General features: G+C 32.7%; 6 protein-coding genes across 6 annotated transcripts; 5 read left to right on the forward strand and 1 right to left on the reverse strand.

Moving 5' to 3' along the window:
- Positions 1-251: 251 nt before the first annotated feature.
- On the forward strand, positions 252-1,181 carry EIN_274790 (hypothetical protein; the record flags this gene model as incomplete). Its single annotated transcript, XM_004254615.1, has 1 exon — positions 252-1,181. One exon carries the CDS (start codon positions 252-254, stop codon positions 1,179-1,181), a length of 930 nt encoding a protein of 309 aa, XP_004254663.1.
- A 726-nt stretch (positions 1,182-1,907) lies between these two features.
- On the forward strand, positions 1,908-4,745 carry EIN_274800 (hypothetical protein; the record flags this gene model as incomplete). Its single annotated transcript, XM_004254616.1, has 2 exons — positions 1,908-4,325; positions 4,422-4,745. 2 exons carry the CDS (start codon positions 1,908-1,910, stop codon positions 4,743-4,745), a joined length of 2,742 nt encoding a protein of 913 aa, XP_004254664.1.
- Positions 4,746-5,207: 462 nt separating this feature from the next.
- Positions 5,208-8,033, forward strand: EIN_274810 (hypothetical protein; the record flags this gene model as incomplete). The annotated part of the gene is made up of 1 exon (XM_004254617.1): positions 5,208-8,033. The coding sequence occupies one exon, from the start codon at positions 5,208-5,210 to the stop codon at positions 8,031-8,033; it is 2,826 nt and encodes a 941-aa protein (XP_004254665.1).
- A 364-nt stretch (positions 8,034-8,397) lies between these two features.
- Positions 8,398-9,786, forward strand: EIN_274820 (hypothetical protein; the record flags this gene model as incomplete). The annotated part of the gene is made up of 1 exon (XM_004254618.1): positions 8,398-9,786. The coding sequence occupies one exon, from the start codon at positions 8,398-8,400 to the stop codon at positions 9,784-9,786; it is 1,389 nt and encodes a 462-aa protein (XP_004254666.1).
- Positions 9,787-9,891: 105 nt separating this feature from the next.
- EIN_274830 (ATP-dependent RNA helicase dbp2, putative) lies at positions 9,892-11,412 on the reverse strand (the record flags this gene model as incomplete). The annotated part of the gene is made up of 1 exon (XM_004254619.1): positions 9,892-11,412. The coding sequence occupies one exon, from the start codon at positions 11,410-11,412 to the stop codon at positions 9,892-9,894; it is 1,521 nt and encodes a 506-aa protein (XP_004254667.1).
- A 422-nt stretch (positions 11,413-11,834) lies between these two features.
- Positions 11,835-12,872, forward strand: EIN_274840 (hypothetical protein; the record flags this gene model as incomplete). The annotated part of the gene is made up of 1 exon (XM_004254620.1): positions 11,835-12,872. The coding sequence occupies one exon, from the start codon at positions 11,835-11,837 to the stop codon at positions 12,870-12,872; it is 1,038 nt and encodes a 345-aa protein (XP_004254668.1).
- Between the last annotated feature and the right edge of the window lie 5,513 nt (positions 12,873-18,385).

Genomic DNA, 18,385 nt, shown 5'->3' on the forward strand with positions numbered 1-18,385 from the left:
ACTCCATAAACATGAAATTATTTTTGATTCTATAAAAATAGTTTTGAGTTTAATTACTTTAAATAAAAACTATTAATAATACTTGAAACTTAATAAAAATACAATTCTATTGAAACATCAAGTTTATTTAATTAAAACAATAGTTTTACAAACTATATATAAAGGTATTTATTTCTCTACTATTCTTTGTTATAAAAAACTTGAAATGAAGTTATATTGAACACTCAAAAAAAAAAACAGAGACTACATTGATGGGTACAACTCCATCACATTTTCCTACAAAATCTAAGAAAACTGGAGTCATCATTTCTAAATCGACTCTTGATGTTCCTTCGTCTTCATTAATCACTGAAAGTATATGTGATTCTGATGATGACTACGACTCTTTGCGTGTTTCGTCTCTCTTGTCAAAAAGCGCTACACCAACTACTCGGTTCAAACGCCGAACAAAAATCCAATCGATTGACAACATGGGCTTTGACACACAAAAACACTCGAAACGAGCTTATAGCCAATCCCCCTCTCCAAATCACTTCAATAAAGAAAAGTTCGAAAAAGTTGGGAAAAATGAGAAAGTCGATTTTTTTAAAAAATCGAAAAGGTCGACTTCCGCTCGAGACTCCTTACGAAACTCGTTGAGAAATTCCCCGAAGAGCACCCCATCGCCACAGATCCCGGAAACTTTCATTCAAAATGCATTAGATTTGATTCATTCGGAAAAGATGAGTGTTGTCTTTGATACTGAAATTGATGGATGGGATGCGCGCGAATTAAATGCGCACATCTGTGGGTTGAAGAATGTCCTCTTTTTAATATTCATTCCAAACGAACATCCACTTGGCTTCTATTCTAAAGACATCATCCCACTCTCTACACAATTCGAGTGCACTCACGTCACATCATCAAACACTTTTATATTCTCCGTCGATGAAACCGGAGACATCAAAACGTACTTTAGTAACTCAAATTCTCAACGAAGTTTCACACTTCACTCAAATGAAGAAAAGAACTTCTTGTTCACGTGTTATGCCGCATTCTGGATAACTTCAAATGCAAAGATATACCCACACAACGCAGCATTTAAAACTTTCCCAAAACTCCCGGAAGTGTTCTCTTCATTAAAGAGAAGTGGGACAGATTGCTCCAAATTTGTCGTCGTTCAACTCTCTGATGCTTTGTAACTTGTTTGTCTTCAATTCTATATTTCTAGTTCTTTTATAATTTAAATCAAAACGTCAAACTCAACGTACCATTTTTGTAATTAATTAATTATTAAATATAATTTTAAAAAACTATATCAAAAGCCACATGAATTTGGTTTTAAAAATGTAGTTATTTTATTCTTTCGATATTGTATTCAACTCTTGACCAAATGATACTATTTAATACTAATTAATATAAATATGTTTACCATCAAGTATTATTTGAATTTCAATAGTTAAAAAAAGATTGTCGTGTTTTTTTTTTGTCGCAAAGCATGAAACAAAAATGTGGATTTTTGATAATGAGTCTCTTCATTTTTGCTCATTTTAATGTTCAAATATTCGGCTTAATCTATTTGAAACTTTTCTTCGATTTTTTATGGTTATTTTTATAGTTTTAATATAGTTTAGTAATGGTATATTTGTTTGCTTTAACAACAAAAACGATTTTGTAATAGTTGTTTTTTTCGCTTCAAAACCCTTTTGCACACTTATCTACTTTTTACTATTCATAGAGTTATATTCCAAATCTTAAAAAATACCTCAATTTTGTGAATACAAATAAACTTTTTTTATACCATACAAAAACTGATCACTAAAACCCAAATCCATTAAAAAAAATACAACCGTTCATTTTTTTCTCAAAAATTGAAAAGAACAACGAACTTCAAAAAATGAACTGAAAATCGAATTTTGCATTTTGAAATGTCGAAAGAACGCCATCTGACTCATATTCCAATCAGTACAACACCCACAACAAACTCTTCACAAGAGTCTTTGGCGTCTCATACAATGAGTGACAACGTTAGTGAGGATCGTTCGCGCTCCACATCCCAAGATGGAAGTTCCTCCAAAAACCACAGCAAAGAGCCCAGTCAATTAGCTTCTTTCACTTCAAATATAGAAAAGGATATTTCCACTGATTTTGTCTTATATGGGACATGTCCTTATTACGTCGATGTCCCAAAGGTAAGGAGAGTCTTTGTAGCTGGTCCTCGTATCTTTTACTTATCGGATGAAACGGCTTTCTTTTCATCTGCCGAGTCTCCAGCCGCTACTAAGACTGCTTCAGTGAGCAGAAGTTCGACTGAAGTTGCTGTGGGGCCTCACGCGTTTTATTTCATCTACAAAGGGAAAGTGGGGAAAGGGAAGAATCGGACGTATTCCACAGTCGATGGGATAGTAGCGCCAGAGCACATCTTTGGGAATGAGAAGGAGCTCTACATCTTAGATCGATTTGGGGAGTGTTACAAACTCTCCCGCGACCAGAGAACACGGTTGGCGTATGACACCACAATTGTTCGCGTTTGTTTGTTAGATGACCTGAAGCGGTGTGTTCTCCTCAGTGATGGGCGTGTCGATTCGAAGATTAAATTTGTGAACAAAGAAATGTTCATTGACGTTGGTGGGAAGAAACGTGTATGGGGACTTCGGATGAAAGATTGTTGTGTAGAGAACACCGATGGGTTAATTTTAGACCAACGGATGTTACGGATATACTCTGGGTATGAAGAGATAGTTGGGGAAGATGAGAATTTCAAATTGTGTTACTTAAAAATCGGGCCAAATGGGAATTGTTATAGTTGGGTGACACTAGGGATGTGTGAAGGGAGAGAGATATCAGCGGGAGATGGGTTTGTGATAGTAGGGAAGAACAGATCTTCATTTTGTTTTGCTCCTCTGCTTTTGGAGATTCGCAAAGCAATTCGACAAATTCAAGGGTTTCAAAAGTTCTATGAATTTCCCGTTGTCGACTTGGATGAACCCAGCGAGAAATTAAAGAGAAGTGCCACGGAAAGAATCGATAAAACAGAACGAATGAAACGACAGACGACAACAGCAGCGTTCGATGAGACTAAACCACGACTCTCTATATACATCGAAGGGTTTTGTAAAGTATTCAAAACTCTTCTTTCAAAACTCTTAAGTCTCAATTCGGAAGTATCACGACTGTATGCAGTGCCGAATAAAGAATGCACGTTTGGCCAAATTTTACATCAATTTTTGGAGGAGACAGTACCCCTCTATATTCCACTTGCTAAGGAATTTGCTCAATTCCATGACCAAGCACTTCAATGGTATGTCAACGAGAACCCATTCCGAATTTTCGAGCTGAAAATCCCACAAGAAGTTGTGAAGACCATTTTCGACAAGAGACCAGACATTTTGAATGTCGTGTTCAATCCATTCAAGTTGCTCAGTAAACTCCTCTCCACCTTCGAGACGTTGAAATCGAGTTTCAATTACATCTCCGAAGAAACAATTTGGAATAACAAGAACATCATTTTCATTGAGAATTTGCTAAGTCGGTTGAATGAAGAAATTCGTCTTGGGAATCCAGTGACATGGAGTTCATGGTTTGGGGATGACACTGGACATATGGTGATGAGTACTGGCAGTCTCGATGACTTTGTCAACTTACTCAAAACCGATTTGAAGTTCGACCCCGAGTTCAGAGAAGTCTTTGTGAATACCATCTCTCTCTTTTTCAGTCCCGACAACGTTTTACTCAAAATGATACCTTCAAAGGTCGATACCCTTTCCAAAAGCGAAATTGTCAATTTACTCGAAACTTTGAAGCTTTGGCTCGAGACGGATCCGTTCCAGTTTTCCAATTTAGAGCAAGCGAATAAACGACTGGACACATTTTTAGAACTTGGGAAGAAAGATTCAAATGGAGACCTTAAAAAGGAGATCATCGTGTTACTTGAGATGGCTAGAGGGATGAAGAATGAGATCCAATTCAAAACACCGAAAATAGAGACATTCAATTTCTTGCCAAAGGACTTCTGCAGCGGGTTTAATGACCATTTGCCATTTGCAGATATGATGACTTACACCCACCATTGCATTTTTAATAACATCTCTGTACAAGAATATATCCAATTCTTTAACTCAAATGGACAAACTCCAAATATTAAACACATCACTGTGTGCTTCAATTGGTTGTCAGAAACCCTCTCTAAAATGATCAACGACTGCGCTATTAGTTTCCAGACACCATTTTTCAATTTCATTATGAAGACCGCAGAACGGTTTTATGTCACTAATAACTTCTTTGGTCTCTGCGCTATTGTCTTTGCGTTCCATAAGATACCAGACTTCGATTATATCAAGAAAAACGTTTGTTTTATAGTATTAATATAATTTAATAATAATATTATTATATTAAAATATTACAATTATATTATTATTATATTAAAAGACACTCAAAACTAGTTGTCAAAGGACACACAAACTTCTATTGAAAAATTTGATTCACTATGTTCGTTCGAAAATAACTACCAAGGTCTTAGAAAAGAAATGGAAAGGGCAAAACCCCCACTTGTCCCATTTGCTGGGATCATGACTAAAGAATTTTTGGTCATGAACGAAATGTATGCCTCAGTCATCAACAAAACAGGACAATACAATTTTAATAAGCTGAGAGCTATTTATAAACTCATTAAGAAATATGAGGCGTACAAAAACAAAGCGGTCTCGGTACCTAAAAATGCACCAACAGAACTTTTTGAAAAGATCAAAAAAATCCACGGGATTTGATCTGTGTTTTTGTGTGATTTGATTATTTCTTGTCTTTTTTATTGAAGTCTTTTATTTTGGTATTTTATCTACTTTTTACTTGTATTTAAAGTTTAAATTAAACACAAAGATGTTGTTACCAAAATGTTGCATTTTTAAAAGACTTTTTGGGTGCTAAAAACAGTCACTACTATCTTCAGAAAAGAAGTGGTTTTGTTGTGTCTTTGTCAATTACTTTTGTAATATTCAATTATGTCCAAAACAATTGAATGAATAGTAATGTTTAAAATAATATGTAATTTGTGTATTTTGGTATTGTGGAAGTAATATTATAATCAAATAATAAGATATTGTAAAAGTAACTTTTAGCTTAACTTTATGTATTCAACAAAGTATCACAATTGTAAACAAAACAAGTGTTGTATTAAATTTTGGAAATGTCTTTGATTTAAATGTGTATAACGAAATAATCACTTAACGAAGATGACAAAAACTGGCTTCCCCCATTCCGACACAAAATGTGTGAATTGTATGATGACAAGAAACGTGTCTGCATTATCCAGAGAATCTACTGAAATAATGATAGACAAAGCTGCACTTGAAATAACAGAAAAAAATGTAAAGGAAAAACATAGTGAATTAAAAAAGACTGAAACTGACAAACAAACAGAAAAAATAACAAAGCAATTGAATATACCAAAGATTCAAAAACACACAATCAAAATATTTGGAAAACATTTGTATCAACCAAAAACTATACCAGACAAAACCTCGTATATATCAGTAACTCCACTTAACTTCTTTTATATAGTAGATCAAGTAGTATATGTCACTGGTGTGTTGGACTATAAGAAAAAGATCCCAACTTTGATACCAAAAGTATTGATGGGGGTAACAGGTTCTGTAAGACAAATAATAGCAAACCACAAGAAGATGATATTCATCAATGAAGGTAAAATATACTCGTCGAGTAATTTGAGCGATCCCAACTTGATTAAAAGAGTCAACGATCTTCAGGGGGTCGTTCAAATTAGTTGTTCAGAAAATCATTATGCAGCACTGACTTCACTTGGCCATGTGTATTTATGGGGAAAGAATCTGAAGTTCGAAATTGGTACAGAACGAGTTGTTCCGAATGATCGGCCAAGTCGAATTGAAGAAATATCAACGCATACAATCGTGAAAGTTGTATGTGGTAATGGATATACTGCATGCTTAAATGACAATGGAAAAGTAATTGTCGTTGGCAGTGAAATGTGTTGGAAATCCAACCAACGATTTGTTGATATAGTCCGTTTCAATGATCATCTTGCTGGACTCACAGCAACTGGAATAGTTATATTAGAAGATGGTACAATCATAAACAGTGACAATAAAATTACACGGATTAGTGAAGGACTTGGGAGTTTAGTTAGTGAGAGTTCAAACAAAATGTATTTATTGAAAGAATTGGAGTGGGTATATGTTGACAATATGGCCAAACAAGAGTGGAGTGGGTGTGAGACAAGTTTAGTGTGTTTCAACAGCAATAAAATGAGTTGGATGTGTGGGATGATTGAAACATTTGAACTGTATATTGAACAGCTCCAAGTAATGAAAGAAGTGTATATAGTGAAACTAATTCAAATAGTAAATGAAAATAATTTAGACAATGATGAGACGAAAGAACTGAAGAAGAACAAGTTATTCAAGAAAGAAAAGAAGAAAGAAAGACCAAGTCCTCCCTTTAAAAATGGGTTTTGTGTTATTAAAAGTGAGACATTCGAAGTCTTTGAAAAATTGTATAAGACTTCTTTTAAAATGTATGAAACGTTGTTAAGAAATTACAATTCAAAACAGCCATTTGAACATACAGAGTTTTACTTCTATTTCTTTAAAAAGATGTCATCCAAGTTAATATCATTTGCAGACACATTTCCAAGATACACAGAGATGTTCAACATAATAACAGTGATGAAAAGTCCTTTATATAATGAATTAGAAAGCTTTGGGGCGACACTTTCAGAAGACGTTTCAACACTGTTATTCAATAAACATGTAGACCTCCTTTCAATGGTATTGGTCCCTTTCAAATTTCTATCTAAAATGTATAAAAACTCCACTCAATTAAAGAATATGAACAAAGCCTGTGCCCAAATTATTTTCGAGAAATTTGAGGAGGTATTGTTCCGGTGTAACGAAAGTCTTAAATTGGAGAACATTAAATCGTTTGAATACGTTTATTCCAACCCACGTACTCAAGAACTATTGGTTCAACTCTCTTCATTGGAAGACTTAGTTATTCAATTAACTCGACCAAATTTTAGAGAACCAAAATTTCGAGATATCTTCTTATTGATGTTCAGACTCTTCACAACACCTGAGTGCTTTTTAGCATATCTGTTACCTCAATCAAACAACAAAGAATCTTTTGAAACCAAAATGCAGACTTTGGACGTTTTGAAAGAGTGGATGGAATGTTACCCTTTGGACTTTTTGAACATTAAAAGTGGTGAGCAGAGTTTGTTGTATTATCTGAAAACAATGAAAGAACCATACTCTGCCATTCAGAAAGTTAAAGATGATGTTTATCATATCTTTGAGAAGACTAAACTCCAAACAAAAAATGAAGAATACCCGCCAATCACTTATTTGAATATTTTGAGGTATGAAGAGTTTCTCCTCGACCCAACCAAAGTGACAAATACAATGACTTATGTCTATCGAAAGCTCTTCCTTCGCATTACCAAAGTCGAGTTCTTATATTACTTAGACAAAGAATTGAAAGAAAGCGCCGTGAATATTAAAAATATGATCGACAGCTTCAATTATCTTTCACAGATGTATTCACAGATGTTTAATGAAGCACCAAAAGATAAGCAACTTCTGATCCTTGAAAACACAATCAAGATGTTAGACATATTTCTTCTCAATGATAGAAATTATCACGCCATATGTGGAATAGTATTCGCTTTCATCAGAATTAAAGAGATGGACTCATTTAAGAACAAACTATCTTTAGACCTTAAAAATAGACTCGATTTTTTTGAGAGTTTGTGTAGTTTTAATAACAACTACAAAAACTTGAGAGACACAATTGGAGTGGACGAGTCCCCTCTTCTCCCCTTTATGGGTATTATAAGTAGAGACTTGGTATTTGCCTCTGAATATAATGCATCAAAAGAAGGCGACCTTTTCAATTTTAATAAGCTTAGAATAATGTATAACGTTGTAATGAATGTCATCAACTACCAACCCAACAACGTCATTTGTTCAAACAACATCGACGAAAAGTTTCACAAGAAGTTTTGCCAATTCCATGGTGTGTGAAATAACAAATTTTGTATTTTTGTTTCATGTTTATAATGTTATAGATGACTTTATCTTCTGTACTCTTATGTTTATTCTTCTCAAAAAGACAAATTCTATAAATTTAGTTTTATTAAATTATATAAAAAATTATGAGTCATGAATACCTCAATAATTGCTATAAGCAAATAAAAAGTATTTCACAAACAATAGCAGGTTTTCTAATGATTTTTTGTTGAATATTAAAATGTTTAATAAAATCAACTATACACATTTCTTTCAGATATAGATATATATACTTAGTATTATATGCTAAGCATAATTCATTCGTTAAAACCACGGACTGAATTCATAAAGTTTGAAAGGAACATTAAATTCACAAGAGATGACTGCAATGAAGAACATCTTGGAATGTGTTTTGGGAGAAGTTGCACCACTTGCGAATGTCATTGATATGATTGTTACAGATGAAAGAAGTAAAACACATGACTTAAATATCCAAGAACTCTCTTTGAGCATTTTCAAAAGCAAATATTTTCAAGATCTTAAGAAAATGGCACAAGACTCCTTGGATGCACTTTCTCGGTATGAGGCACACTTAACATACAATGGAAAGTACATGTTTTATGCTCCAATTAAAGAAAAGGTTTTGCCGACATTTGCGATGTTGCAAAAGACACTTTTGATATGTGAAACTTTATGCAATGATTGGTTAAATTTGGAAAATGTTAATAGGGCATTTGTAATTGAAGGACTCATCTCTGCTGTGCAAGAAATTGCTTCATTTTCGACTCAAGAGCAACTGTGCCGTGCTCTTAATGCGTTTTTAAAGTTCGATGTGGAGACTTTCATTGCCTTTCAGAAGAGTATCAACAAACAAGAGGAGGATAACAAAGCGAAGAGATATGGCGACCTTGAACGACTACTTGAAACAATCACAACCAAAATGCAAAACCGACATACAGTGTTTCCCAAAAGCAAAAAAGAGTATTTTGATTCTATTGTCTTTGAAAATGAGTTGTTTAATGAGAACAGACTCTTATTTGAAGAAAACATGAGAGCGACTTTAAAACATGAAAATGTTAAGGCAATGGCGGGACAAAAGAGTAAAAAATCACTTAAAAAAGAACCCACGGAGGTGCATCTTCCAGACGTCATTTCATTCAGTGTTATTATTGACAATAAACGTATTATAAGCACTGTTTTGATCCGTGAGGATGACATTAATGAAGACGTTATAATCACTAAAAAGTACTTTCCGTACCTTGAAAACGACGGAAGAGTGTTTTATGAAAGGAGTTCATTATATGGGAGTGTCATTGGAATGGAAAATCCAGTCCCTCTAGCAAAGACGAAAGTCGACAAAGTGATTCAAAAGAAAGACGAAAGTAAAAAAGTGAAAACTTCAGTCGACCAAGAAAGTGAAAGACTTCAAAAAGCCAAAGAAAAACACAAATTACTCAAACAAAGTCGAGTCAAGTCTTTACTTCACGAAATATCACGGATTTCTTGTGATCGAATTCAAAAGAGTGAAATCAAAGAACAAAGACAGACTTTTAAAACTAGTTCTTATAGAAGAACTAATGAAGAACGTTTAGCAACTTCAAGCGATCATGGAAAAATGGTTTGTAGGTCTGTTCTTACAAGAGACAACGTTAAAAATTCAAGGCCATTTACTTTAAATGGAATTGAACTAAAAGAAACTATTGAAGGAGTACAAGCCGAACAAGGCCAAATACCTTTTAAAGAAACAAATCAAGAAGTTGAGCTATAAGAAGCTCTTTCTATGTTATGATTGAGTATTTATTCTTACTTCAGATATCCAATACAATCTTCTAGATGTGTTGGGCTATGTTATACAACAAGAATCAAAAACCAATCACTTGTCCTTCACTTTCTTTACTAACTTCTTCAGCTCCGCTTGCCCTTCAACGTTGTTTTCTACACAGAACTTCAGCATCTCCTTTCCTAATTCGTAGTCTTCAAAGCCAAAATCAATATCCACAACACACCCATATGACAACGATATTTTGTTAATGGCATGTTTGAAGAATTCAAACGACGCGGAAAGCTCATAGAACACCGCAAAGTCGACCAACCGCAAATCGGCGTTTTTGACATGACTATACGCAACAACAAGGACTTCGTACTTCCGATTCTTAAACGCATTAATCGAAGCGAGGACATACTTTTTGCCCCTTATATCAGTGAGGCACCCAACACCAACCCCACAAAAATTGATTTTCTCACAAACACTTTCGGCTTCCTCTGCGGTCGACACAAATACGACTCCGCGCTTCCCAAGGTTGTTTTTAATGACTTTGACCAGTTGCTTTTCCTTAGCCTGTGGTGACATTCCTGAGTGAAGTCTCATCGTGATTTTGGTAAAGTCGATTTCCCCAAATTGGTCTCCAATTTTGACTGTCACAAACTCTCGATTGATTTTCCCAACAAGATCAACGCACTTTTGTGCAGTTGTGGACGAGAAGAGAGAGAATATCGTGTCCGGTCTAAATTGGCCAAAGATCGATGGCAACCGCTTGTCCCACTCTTTGTCCAATTCAATGGACTCCGCCAAGTCACTGCAGACCAAGAGTCGGCAGTTGTCGGTGCTCAACACCTTTCTTCCCAAAAAGTCGAGTAAACGAATAACAGTACAAACACAGATGTCGCTATCGCCTTGTGCGGCTGCAATCGAGTCGTCAAACGCTATTTTACCAGTAATCTTCAGAACCTTCAACTCGTTTTGAGCACAAAAGTCGGTGATTTTAGCAGCGATATCATCCACCATATTATACCTGTGTGTCACAATCATAACAGATGGACCAGGTCCCGTCTTTTCAGCATGGCACTTCTTCGCAATGAGTAACGACGGGATCAAATACGAATAAAGCCTTCCCGAGTTGATATCAGAAGTTGCAAAGACATTCTTTGCACTCAGAAGGAGTGGCCAACAGATTGATTGTAAAGGGAGGGGTTGTTTGACACCGACCAGAAGGGGGTTGCATTCTTCTGGGAAGTTGGTTTGGTCCATACTCAGCACAACAGGGGACTTTTGTGTTACATTTGTTGTTACGTTATTTTCCGTGTAAAAGGTGTTAATAAGTGTTTGGTCTGTAATAGGGTTTCCTAAATATTCGGTATAGTTTTGAGTGAATTGAGGGAGGGTTGAGAGATCAAAAGACTTTGGTTCTAACACAGAAGGTACGTCTGGTATCACTCTCTTTTGCTTGGGTGTAAAGTCACGACGTTGAACAACAGGGCGGAAATTATTAATTGGTTTGTTCGGGTGCGCACCACCGCTGCCGCTCATTGAACGACTTCTGTCGACGTCACTCTTTTCTGTTTTCTTCGAGCGACCACGTTTTCCTTTTCCACCTAATCCCTTGAGTATGTCCATGAATTGTTGAAACTTTTTCGTTCAATTTTTTTTAATATTTTTATTAATAAAAAGGGTTGAACTATTAATGATTTTTTTTAATTATTGTTTTAGCTGAAAAAAGTATTAAAAAATCGGGTTTCTCTAGTAATTAATTAATGTATAGAAAAACAAATTCTATTTTATAGTTTTTTATTAATAAATTATTAATATTATTTTGAGTGTATAATGGACATATTTTCAATTTTTTTAGATATAACTCAAGTTAATTTTAAACGTGTTTTTATTGTATATTTTGGTAATAAACTTAATAACTTTGATAATTCGAAAATATGGTACCAACCAAAATAAAACAATTAAAAACCATATAGTATTTTATAGTAAAAAATATTATTATTAAATAATAAAAACCATTTAAGAAATGAATAATATATTTTAAAAATATGACGGTGAACTGGAATTTCTCCAAACCAAATATCATGCCGGAATTTCAAGACCTTCCAACAACCATCCAGACGAAGATATTTCAATACCTAATGCCAAGTGATTTGATATCAATGGCGTCGACTTCTAAACAAGTAAGGTGTGCGATTATGTCAGACGATTTTTTGGTCCAACTTTCTTTAATAGATAACTATGAGGAATACGTGAAAACGCAAGACTCTGAACAACTTTTGGAGTTTGAAACATTGCAAGAAACGACTGCGACAGATTGCTTGGAGAAGACATACCCAAAACTCGTTGAAAATTACATTACAGAACAGAAAAAACAGATCCCAGGCACCAAAGTATTTACAAAGGAATTTTTGGAAGTGTTCAGCACGAAAAGAATATTTAACGTTTTGAATATATTCTTGTGTATTCCACTTGTGTTGTATTTTTTGCCAAATGTCGGATTCTTTTCATCATTTTTTGGAGTCGGGGCGGTCATTACATACCTCCTGGAAATTAAGGAAACACTCAATAACATCCACAAAGTAATTTACCACAAAGACACACTCATTTATCACGTGTTGCTGATACAATGCTTAATTAAGTATAAAGAAATTATCGCATTCATTTTGACTGCATTGCTCTTTCCAATTTCTTTGGGGCACCCAATCCTTATGTTTGTAGTTGTGTTGGTGTGGTACGCCTCGCCAAAACTGATCAAAAACGAAATGATGAAAATTGTTATTGGATTTGCAGTTGCAGTTCTTGTCATGACACTTTGCTCAGTAATTTCAAATTCTGTCGTTCTTTTATTAGCAATTTCTTGTGTACTTTTGGTGCCATATGTAATAGAAGTTGCTGTGTTCAAATTATATAACAAAAATGTGTGTCCAAAGAACGTCGAGGAAATACTCGTTGGGTTGGCGGTTGGTGGAGTGATTGGGGTGATGGACACGATCGTAAAAATACCAAGTATTACTGGAACTCTTGTTGGGCTTCTTATGGCAACAATAATAGCTGCTTTTATTTACACACATCAATCAAAATAAGTGAATTCTCTTTCATTTTTTATTTTAATTAAATTTAATTATAAAGAATTCTGTTTGAACGAAATTGTGTTATTTTTTTGATCTATAACGCTAAATTGAACTTTTTTAAAAAGTGCAACAGCTTTCGTATTGCAAATTGCTCAATTGGATTATTATCATTATTCAGTTTAAAAAAACTGTGTTACACCGCTTCCACTGATTTTATAGATTCAAATAATATTAATATAATAAAATGTATGGTACTGTTTACCATGAAGGCTGAAAATGCCTCGTGGAGACTTTTTCTGTCTGAGGTGGTAATTTGTATTATACCTTTTATTATAATGTTATTAATTATAATTATAAGAACGAAAGGAAGCGGTTAAATCGATAATTGCGTTTTTTATCCAACTTGTATTAGACAATTATTCTTTTGTGTTTTAAAATTATAATTTAAGTCAAAATTGATTAACGAAATAACATTTGAATGTTTTAACATAATTAATATTTTTTTTAATGAGTTTAACAATTGTATTTCAAAAAGAAAATATTTATATTTTAAAAAACTCAAAGCAACAAATAATACTTTATGAATAAAAATATGGTTACAAAGAAGTGTTATCAAAGATCTTCGGATGACAAAGAGAAATGTAAAACGAACAAAGACAATATCTTTTCACTCAGTATGTCATACATTTTAAGAAAATAATTAATACAATCTATTAAGGTGATATTATATATCATATTATTATTGCTATTTTTATTTTTTTTTGTAACCCAAATAAACAATTTAATTTATAAATTTCTTGTTGGAAAAAAAAGTAATATTAATTATATTTAGCCCGAGTTAAAATATGTCATATTGATCAACACTTCCAATATGCGTTTTAAACACTGTTGCAATGAATGTGTTCGATGTGGTTTAAAAGTGAAAACCTCAAAACAATAAAAATATTAATTTAAATTAATAGAATAAAAATTATTACCAATGAAAATAATTACAACAACTTTCCAATTGTTGGATGATTTGTTTCAACAACAATTAATAATATAAAATATTGTAATAAATTTATATAAAATAATAATATAAATCTTTTTGTTTGTAAATTATCCAAACAAAATTGTAAAAATGCCATAGTCACAATGTAAGATTTTACGAAACACAAAAGATCTATTAAAGAAAACAATTTATCAAATAAAATTATTACAATTGTTATAATTAATTTTTAATTGTTGTTAATAAATCAAACCAAGACCAAAAAATACAACAATCATTTTATTAAGAGTGAATTGTTATTACAATGAATAAATAAATGGGGTTTCACACACACAAAATGAAAATGCTGATATAAAATAACAAGATAAAAATTTCATACCAATTATTCTATTTTTATTTACACTTGTGGAAATTATTTTCGGTCTTTTTAAAATGAAAAAATCTTAAAAAATCCAATCACCAAGAAATGATTTTGTTCTATTTCCTATTATTTATGAAAAGTCTAAGTGTTTGTGTATGCTACCCTAAAACTGAGCTTTGTACGGGAGACTTTGTTAATACATGCAGAAAAGTACATACATGTGATGTTATCATTTTAATCAACCAAAATTTCACACTCACACAAGAATGTTTAAGCCAGAATGGAAAACCACTTACAGTTAACGTTGAAGGAATAGTAGGCTTAACTCTGTATTCTAATGTGTTCCAAAATGGCAATATATTGTCTCTTACTTCGTCTTTTAAACTTATTCTTACTGAATACAATGAATTTTATTTATTTGATATGAAAATGGAAGAAGATTTACTTGAAAATAACAGAAGAGATTCAGAAACACAATTTTTGAATAAAGATCGAAATAAGGTAACGAAACTGATAAATTCAAATAAATCAAAACGAAATTTTAATACCATGAAAAATAAAGATGGAACAACCAAAATATCTTTTGGTTCAATTCAAGTAAACAAGGATTTGACATTTAAAGACACAAATATAGCTTTTCTTGAGTCATCAACATTGGTTGCATTTTCCAATGTTATTATTCAAAACACAACTTTGGAAATGTCCGATTCTAGCATACTTTTTAATGGAAACGTTATCATTAAAAATAGTACAATATCAATAGGTGAAATGTCACATATATACACAATTGGAAACACGTTGTTTGGTACAAGCTCTTTCTTTGACATAAAGGGTGGTGATTATTATTTCAATGGAGACATCGAATTTAAAGATTCACAAATTCTGTTAAATGAAGGGGTCATAGCATCAGTATTTATGGCTACCCAAGAAAACAGTGAACCAACTTCCTTATTAAGACATAGAAAATGTATTTTAAAAGGGTCGGGGATTAAAGGAGTCATAGAAGAAGATCCAGTCAAAGAAGTGAATACAAACACGACTGTTATAATAACAAATGCAAACATCACTATATCAGAAAATTCCGTTTTTTTAAATGGAGCCGTTTGTGATATAACCGATAGTGAATTTGATATGAAAGGTAGATGGGAATGTAAAGAAAGAACTTTGGTTAAAGATACAAAAACGACTATTTACAATTCCACTAACTTCAATCCACAAAATAACATAAATAAATGTAATGTGACAACTTTAAGAATTGAAGGAGGAGAAGTTATTTTTACAAAAGATACAATTCAATTCACATCCTTTGATATTTTAAACAGTCAAGTGTTACTTGAAGACAATGTAAAAATTGGACTTTTTAATATGGGGAATACCGAAGATGGAAATCTTACAATTGGAAATAAAAACGAGATAAGAGTCATACACTTTTGGGGCAGTGAAGATTTTGCAAAAAGTGTTTCAGAAGTAATAGTTGGTGTATATGTATGGCACTTTCCAGATGAAATAAACAAGAAGATATCAGGTTTTCAAAATGGTTTCGTTATCCCTATTGTTGGATTTGAAATTCATGGTAACTCCGTAATATCTTTTGAGAGTATTGATGTACCAACTGAGGGAATTAAAAGGTCTATTGAACGCGTGAAAATGTCATACTTTATTTTAAAAGACAATGCAACCTTTATTTTGAACAACTCCGAAATTTATGTTGGATATGACATCGAACTACACAACGAATTGTTCGACAATTCCAGAATAATCGTTGAGAATTCTCAAGTGGGTTTTCACAAAACTTCATTTTATAACACAAGTGAAATTACATTAAAAAATTCATACATAACCACAAATGCCCATATGCCAACTGGCGCCAACAACGATTATATTGAGCAGGACCCAGAAATAAATCACTTCAATTTCCACGACAAATCTGTGATGAGAATATCTGGGAAACTCTATTTGAATTATCACTTTGATACCAATAGGTATGATTCTTCTGAAATTATCATTGCAGACGATTCTGAAATTTTTAGTTGTGGAAATGGTGGTGAACCTGTGTATTTTACAAAAGATTCAAGGAAAAGAGAAAAAAGTCAATGTCGTTCTTTCAATTGGGACTTTGTATCAGAAGAATCCAAATTAACAATTGGTGACAATTGTATTGTTAACGTTTATCATTTTGTTATGAGAAGTGAATATCACAATTTTACAATTGGAACCAACTCAGTTGTGTTGCCATATGTTTGGTATTTCCCTGAACTTAAAGAAGGAACTTTACCACAATTTGAAGTGGAAATAAATCAATTACATTTCTTTCTTGATTATCAATATGTCATTGAAACACAAAAAAATAATATAGATATAACTCTTCATGAACGTTCAACTGCAGTGATTAAAAATCAAGATGGTTTATGCCTTTCCTTGTTCGACAACTCATCAATGATGGTTTCAGATTCACAAGTTTATTGTTATGACTGGTTGGTGATGGGAGACAGTTCCCAGTTATCAATAAACAACTCACAAACATATCTGTATTTAAACATGGATAATAATTCAATGTTGACAATAAATAATTCTGTTATTGAATTGCTTGAACTTAATATGAACGGCAACTCAACAGTTGTGTTTCAGAATATTACAAAGTTGAATACACACTCAAAGTTAAAAATTCATATATTTTCGAACAATATAACACTCTTTGTACATACGGGTAATTTTGATATTGATATTCAAATAGAATATGAAGTGGACAATCTCAGGCCGTTCATCAACTTTCAAATTGGGAAGAATGTGATTATAAATACAAACTATTTCATGTACAATACAAGGAAATCAATAATTATGAGTAACGTCACTATAATCACATCAACTGTCTTATTATACGACTATTCAGCAGATGAATTACCATTTACATTGGTAAACAAAAATGAGGTATTATTTCTTTATGGTGAATCAAAGTTCGATGTTAAAAACAACGAAACATTCACATCATTTTGCACATTCGACAAATCACAATTATTTATCAACAATTTCATATTTAAATCACTTAATATTCAAATGTACAATGAGTCACATTTACAGTTAAAAAATGTCACAACAAATGTCATGTCTTATGCTCATTTTCTTGACAAATCAACAGCATCAATTGAAAACTTTAATATCAATGGCACTATTAGCACGTTTCTTGTTCAAGACGAAACCGTTGTCAAATTTACTGGTTGTTTTTTTAAACTGGGTACGTTTTTCACAGAAGATCATTCACATGTCACATTTGATACTTGTGACTCAACTGCTAATACATTTGAGGTTAAATATGGAAGTACATTGATTATCAAAGATTCTCATTTTAATGTCTTATATGGAGCCTATATTTATGGAACATATGAATTATATGGCAACATCACCTTTGAAGGATCTTCATACACTTTACTTGAAGCTTATTCGCAGACAATATTCCAAAGTGGAGCAACAACATCAAATCCTCTTGAAATAAAACAAACACCATTTTCCGAAGTCATTTTCAAAGAGAATACCGGTGTTCAAATCGTAACATTAAAAACGAGGATTGATGGTAAATTTGTAACATTTCCAAATACAGCAAAAATTGCAGCAAAATACCTTTATGTAAGTTTTGACATAGCATCTTATGAAGAGTTAAATACACTCTTTTCAGAAATAGGGAGTCTTGAAATTGGAGGTGGAAATGACATTGTTATAGACAAACAAATTATTGGCGTGAAGAATGAGTTGGGATTATATGAAGCAGCCACGGTTACGTTATCGAGTTCAACACCACTTTATTTTTCGAATATATATATTCACCATTATTCAATTATGAAAATCAAAGAAGGAACTGTAAACATTGATCTGTATTTGGATTCAAAAGAAACTTCAGTAATTATTGTTGAAAAAAATGCAATTGTAAAACCACAATATTTAAATAGTTATAATAGTTTGTCAATTGAAGGTCAACTTCTAGTGTCTCAAACATCAATTTGTAGAGGAGAAATGATACTTCAAAATGAAGGAACATTGAATACAATAAATTTGGTTTTTGATACAAACGAAACAAATGTTGTTGTAAATGATGCATCAATAGTTACATCTGCACTAGGAATTTATGGGAACAATTGTATATTTGAATTAGTTCAAAACAGTACTTTAATATACAACTCATTG

The sequence above is a fragment of the Entamoeba invadens genome (assembly GCF_000330505.1).
Source record: "Entamoeba invadens IP1 unplaced genomic scaffold scaff_1105074725195, whole genome shotgun sequence".
Classification (NCBI taxonomy): Eukaryota; Evosea; order Mastigamoebida; family Endamoebidae; genus Entamoeba; species Entamoeba invadens.